Genomic DNA, 6,483 nt, shown 5'->3' with positions numbered 1-6,483 from the left:
AATGTACTTTCTTTCTTTCTTTTAATAAAATCTTTTCTTTTTAGAACTTGATTGATTTCTTCCCTTGTTTGGATTTTCAGGGGAAGGGGAGGGGGAAAAGTGAATCCCTCTTTGTTTGATTCAAGGAATTTGAATCCAGGTATCTCTCCTAAGGACTTGGAGAGGGGAGGGGGGAATGGATTATTTCCCTTTGTGTTAAGATTCAAGGAGCTTGGATCTGTGTTCCCAGGGAAGGTTTGGGAGGAATGGAAAGTGTACCAAAACACTATATTTTTGGTTGGTGGCAGCTTTACCAGATCTAAACTAGGATTTTAGTTTAGAGGAGTCCATGCAGGTCCCCATCTTGTGAACGCTAAAGTTCAAAGTGGGGAATAAACCTATGACAGCCTGGGTAGCAAGATAGACTGGCGTGTCTAAGCGGACTGTCTGTGACTCCATTATAATATTACTGCAGTACTTTAGAAGTTCACATTTGTTACTGGCTTGGTGAAATCTAATTATAGAATCAGGTTGCGGTGTCTGCCCTGCTTCTGACAGTCTGCCCTGAGGTAGGTACGCATGGTCATGACCCCTCCAGACAGCGGGACACCAGGCCTTCCAAGTGCTTCCCTCTTTTGCCGCCTCTTGGCCAGGCTCAGCTCTAGACAGCTGCTCTTCTCTCAGACACTGGATGTGTAGGAGATGTGGAGTTTGGTGTCCACTGTGAGCTGCTGCCATTCACCAAGGTTGTCTCACCAGATCTCTTGGTGGCTTCTTATATCATGTTAAATACCGTGGTGGAGAGGGCTTGGCCCTGCAGAACTCTGGGGACAGGACCAGTTCCCAGGACAACCTTCTGGGTTTGGTCTGAAAGGACCCAGAACTGCTTCAGAATGTTCCCAATCCCGAGTCCAGCCTTGGCAGATGGGACAAGAGTGTTTGGTGACCAACAGTATCACAAGTTGCTGAGAGTTCAGCTGGGTGAGTCTGTGGCTGGAGTTCCCTTGTCTAGGGGCAGTGAGAGTCATCTCTGTATTGGGCTTTGGCTTAAGGCCTGGCTGAGAGGGAACCAAGATTCTCACAGCTAAGAAGTTGTTTTTTATTAGGCTAGACACCAGGCAGTAGTTTGTGAAATCTCTGCCATCAAAAGAGCACATTAGTGCTGTCATAATCCTGCACACACACACACATACACACATGCGGGCATGCACACACGCACTGACACAGACACAATCTGATGCTATTTGCTGTCATAAATATACCTGCTAGTGCAGATAAACTCATGTGTCTCCTCAACCCCCACTCCACCCCGCTGCAGGTACTGCCACCCTCTTGCTAACTAGTATTTGCAGCACTGTCCTTTCAAAATGTCTCCTTGCTCTCTAGATGGAGAAGTGCTGCTGTGGAAGGACAGGGGCTGTGGAAATGGAGGCGATCGCTACTGTTTCCGCGATGTTACAACGCGTACCTGCCTCCCCGACCCCACAGATGTGTGCAGCCTGCAAATCCAGGCTCTCTCTTGTATGCTCTTGACAGCTGCTGCTGGCTTTGTCCTGGGGAAGCTCCCTGACTCCCCACCCCCTGAACTTCAGTGATTTTCTGGGTATCCGAGAACAGGCAGGTGCCCCCTGGGACAGACAGCAGAAGGCAGCTCAGAGGGACAGAAGCAGCCCGGAGCCTTTGGTTTGTTCCTTCCCGAGAAGGAGAAGGATGCTCCCGGCCGTAGCCAGCGGCAGGGATGCTGGGTTGCTAGGAGACAGGTGAAGAGAGAGGACCGATGTGCAGAGGCGGGAAGCTCAGGTACCTGCTGCCCTCCGGCAAACGCTGCCCAGGAATGGCAGGAGGGACAGTGGTGGCTGCGCCCGGGCTGCCGAGGCGGCCTGGCGCCCGAAAGCAGCCGGCTGCAGGACCGGGATTCCGGGACAGGCCCGGGGCGGGGAGCTGCGGCGGATGCTGAAGCCCAAGCAGAGCCCCGCCAGGCTGCGGGAGGCTCCGGGGCGGGCAGACGATGCTGGAGCTGCCGGCTCCCTTTGCCGGTGCTAACCCCGCTCCCCGGGGCTGACCGTCCCCTCTGAGCCCCGCCGCTGTAAGTACCTGCCGCGGGCGGCCCGCGCTGGGAGCGCCCGGGCGGCTGCTGCAGGGCGGCGACGGGGCCGAGGGGAGCGAGGCACAGCGAGCGCTGCTCTCCCAGCTGCAGAGCCCGAGCTCCGAACCGGTGCCCTTGCGGGCCCGCAGCTGCGGCCGGGGAGGGCAGCCGGAGCGGGGGGGGACGAACCCGCCAGGAAAGCCGCAGCAGGGCCCCGAGGGAGAGACACACCTGGGAGGGCTGAGTGCGGGGCTGCTCGAGCCCGAGGGACGGAGCCTGCGGCTGCTCGGAGGGGGGATGGAGCGAGGCGTGCAGGGCTCGCGGTGTCCTTGGGAAACCCGCAGCAGCGCAGGGAGCGAGGACATGCAGAGAGAGGCGGACAGGTAAACAAAACAAGAGGCAGGGGCTCCCCGGGGTTCCTCTTGCTCCTGCCCTTGTGTCTGACCCTTCCCAGAGCAGCCGCGAGGGGCGCCCTGTGTTCAGGAGACCCGTGGGGTAAGGGTAAGGGGTTCCAGACTGCGGCCAATTACTGACGCTGCTGAACCCTGAGAAATGCCAAGCTGCTTCTCAGGAGGGGACTCTGCATTGATGGTGGCACCAGGCAGGGGAACTGCAAACCAAGTGGGAAAAAGGAAAGGCCGTCCCATGCCAGTACCTGTGCAGCGAGGCGGTATCGCATGGCAGAGGGCAGTGTGCCACTAGCGGTACGGCGAGGCGCGATGGAATGGCAGAGCACAGTGTGCTGGTAGCAGTACAGCATGGGGGTATGGAATGGCAGAGGGCAGTGTGATGGTAGCAGTACAGCATGGGGGTACGGAATGGCAGAGGGCAGTGTGATGGTAGCAATACAGCATGGGGGTACGGAATGGCAGAGGGCAGTGTGATGGTAGCAATACAGCATGGGGGTACGGAATGGCAGAGGGCAGTGTGCTGGTAGCAGTACGGTGAGGTGTTATGGAATGACAGAGGGCAGTGTACCGGAAGCAGTATGGCCAGGCAGTATGGATGGCAGAGGGCAGTGTGATGGTAGCAGTAAGGTGAGGAGGTATGGAATGGTAGAGGGCAGTGTGCTGGTAGCAGTATGGTGAGGTGTTATGGAATGAAAGAGGGCAGTGTGGCAGTAGCGGTATGGTGATATGGCATGGCACAGGGCAGTGCACCGGTAGCAGTAGGGTGAGGTGGTATGGAACAACAGAGAGCAGTGTTCCAGTAACGGTACGGCGATATGGTGTGGAATGGCAGAGGGCAGTGTGCCAGTAGCGGCACGGTGAGGTGGTATGGAATGACAGAGGGCAGTCCCAATGATTGTATGGTGAGATGGTATGGAATGGTGGAGGGAGTGCTGGTGGCTGTATGGTGGGGCATTATGGAATGACAGATGGCAGTGCCAATGGCTGTATGGCATGGCAGATGGCAGTGTGCCAGTAGCGGTATGGCATGTCGGCATAGAATGGCAGAGGGCAGTTTACCAGTTTCGGTATGGCTAGGCGGTATGGCATGGCAGAGGGGACTATGCTGGTAGTGGTACGGCGAGGTGGTTTGGAACGGCAGAGAACAGTTTGCCCGTAGCTGTATGGCTAAGCGGTATGGCATGGTAGATGGCAGTGTGCCAATAGTGGTATGGCTAGGTGGTATGGAATGGCAGAGGGCAGTGTGCCGGGTCCGGTACAGGGAGGCAGTACCGCATTGGCAAGGGCAGTATGCTGGTAGTGGTACTATGAGGTGGTATGGCATGGCAGAGGGCAGGGTGGTGGGGCAGAGGGGAGTGTGTCAGTAGCGGTATAGCAACGCGGTATGGCACGGCAGAGGACAGTGTGCCAGTAGCGGTATGGCTATGAGGTATGGCATGGCAGAGGGCAGTGTGTCAGTAGCGGTATGGCTAGGCAGTATGGCATGGCAGAGGGCAGTGTGTCAGTAGTGGTATGGCTAGGCAGTAAGGCATGGCAGAGTGCAGTGTGCTGGTAGTGGTAAGGTGAGGCACTATGGAATGGAAGAGGGTGGTTTGCCAGTTGTGGTATGGCTAGGTGGTATGGAATGGCAGAGGGCAGTGTGCCGGTAGTGGTATGGAGAGGTGGTACCACATTGGTGAGGGTAGGGTGGCAGTATGGTGAGTTGTTATAGAATGGTAGAGGGCAGTTTGCCAGTTGCAGTACAGCAAGGTGGTATGGAATGGCAGAAGGCAGTTTGCCAGTTGCGGTACAGAGACATGGTACCTAAATGCAGAGGGCATTGTGCCGCTAGAGGTATGGTGAGGTGGTGTGGAATGGCGGAGAGCAGTGCCAGTTGTGGTACGGTGAAGTGATGTGGCATGACAGAGGTCAGTGTGCCAGTAGTGGTAGGGCAAGGTGGTATGGAATGGCAGGGGACAGTTTGCCCATAGCTGTATGGCTAAGTGAAAAGGCATGGCAGATGGCAGTATGCCAGTAGCGGTATAGTGAGGCAGAATGGAATGGAAGAGGGCGTGGTACGGTGAGGTGGTATGGCATGACAGAGGGCAGGGTGGTGGTACAGTGAGGTGCTATGGAATGGCAGAGGGCAGTATTCCAGTAGCGTAATGGGAAGGTGGTATGGATTGGCAGATGGCATGTAATGATATAGCGAGGCAGTTTGGCATGGCAGAGGGTAGTGCCAGTAGCGGCATGGTGAGGCAGTATGGAATGGCAGAGGACAGTACGGGTAGCTGTACAATGGGGCGTTATGGAATGGCAGAAGGCAGTGTGCTGGTAGTAGTACGGCGAGGTGCTATGGAATGACAGAGGGCAGTGTTCCGGTAGCAGTATGGGAAGGTGGTATGGATTAGCAGAGGGCAGTGTTCCAGTAACGGTATGGCAAGGCGGTGTGGTGTGGCAGAGGGTAGTGCCAGTCGCAGTATGGCGAGGTGGTATGACACGTCAGAGGGCAGTGTTCCAGTAGCGGTACGGGAAGGCAGTATGGATCAGCAGAGGGCAGTGTTCCTGTAACAGTAACAGTGAGGAGGTGTGGCATGGCAGAGGGTAGTGCTGGTAGTGGTCTGGCGAGGAGGTATGGCACGGCAGAGGGGAGTGTGCCTGTGATGGTATGGGAGGGCGGTATTGCATGGCAGAGGGCAGTGTGCTGGTAGCAGTACGGCGAGGCGGTATGCAATGGCAAAGGACAGTTTGCCTGTAGCTGTATGGCTAAGCAGTATGGCATGGCAGAGTGCAGTGTGCTGGTAGGGGTATGGCAAGGCGGAATTGAACAGTAGAAGACAGTGTGATGGTAGCAATACGGTGAGGTGGTATGGCATGGCAGGGAGCAGTATGCCAGTAGTGGTACGGCAAGGCAGTATGGAATGGCACAGGGGGTGTCTCAGTAGTGGTACAGCGTGGCAGTATGGCACAGCAGAGGGCAGTGTGTTGCCAGCGGTATGGCAAGGCTGTATGGCATGGCAGAGGGCAGTGTGTTGGTAGTGGTACTGTGAGGCAATATGGAATGGCAGAGGGCAGTTTGCCTGTAGCTGTATGGCTAGGCAGTATGGCAGTGTGCCGGCAGCGGTACGGTGAGGGGGACTGGAATGGCAGAGGGGAGTGTGCCTGTAACGGTATGGCGAGGCACTATGGCGTGGCAGAGGGCAGTGTGTCGGTAGCGGTACGGTGAGGCGGTATGGAATGGCAGAGGGCAGTGTGCTGGTAGCAGTACAGCAAGGTGGTATGGCATGGCTGAGGGCAGTGTGCTGGTAGTGGTATGCTGAGATGGAATGGCAGAGGGCAGTATGCCAGTAGCGGTACGGCGGAGCGGTATGGCATGGCAGAGGGGAGTATGCCAAGGAGTGAATGTCAGGGCTCTGAGTCATCTTCCCTGCTTTCTTCTAGATCCCTATGTCGGAGCAGAACAGCACCAGTGATGGGGATGCGGATCCCCATCACAGCATGTCTATGCTCTTGCTACTTGTGCTGGTCTTCTTCATCATGGGACTTGTGGGGTTCCTGATCTGCCATGTCCTGAAGAAAAAGGGCTATCGCTGCCGAACCTTTCGCGATGAGCTAGACCTGGAGCACAAGGAGGTGCTGACGGAGCTGCAGGCCAGTGAGTAATGGGGCAGCAGGGTGGGGGAGGGGCTTTCAGCTGGACCCGTTCTGCATGTCTTAGCAGCCCCAGCTTACTGAAAGACTGGAGTGCTGAACCTGGGGAGCCTATGGATGCCACTGGTGGGATAAGCTATACAGCGAGTGCGAAGGGGTCATAGTGCATAAATGGCAGTATAGTAAATGGCAAGCAGCATGTGCACCGTACATGTCATGAGTGGGAGGGGCCGGGGAAGCAGAAGCAGCAGCCAATATCAGGGTGGAAGATAAAGGGCCCTCATTTTAACATGTCACCAATAAGGTAAGTTCAGCCCCAGTGTAACTGAGTATGAGGCCTATTGATTTAATTGTGCCTGCTTTCGCTAAGGGCTGAAT

General features: G+C 56.0%; 1 protein-coding gene across 2 annotated transcripts in view; it reads left to right on the top strand.

The window, feature by feature from the left end:
- The first annotated feature begins 1,753 nt into the window (after positions 1 to 1,753).
- The window catches only part of RELL2 (RELT like 2), a 77,882-nt gene continuing 73,152 nt past the window's right edge, over positions 1,754 to 6,483 (top strand). For both annotated transcript variants that reach the window (XM_045027155.1, XM_045027154.1), the window contains exons 1-2: positions 1,754 to 1,779; positions 5,896 to 6,109. In XM_045027155.1, the coding sequence (XP_044883090.1) occupies positions 5,902 to 6,109 (208 nt within the window). In that variant the 5' untranslated portion in view covers positions 1,754 to 1,779; positions 5,896 to 5,901. The remainder of the gene's footprint in view (positions 1,780 to 5,895; positions 6,110 to 6,483) is intronic.

This window comes from Mauremys mutica, chromosome 8 (genome assembly GCF_020497125.1).
Source record: "Mauremys mutica isolate MM-2020 ecotype Southern chromosome 8, ASM2049712v1, whole genome shotgun sequence".
NCBI lineage: Eukaryota > Metazoa > Chordata > Testudines > Geoemydidae > Mauremys > Mauremys mutica.
This window is presented reverse-complemented; position numbering and strand designations above follow the sequence as displayed.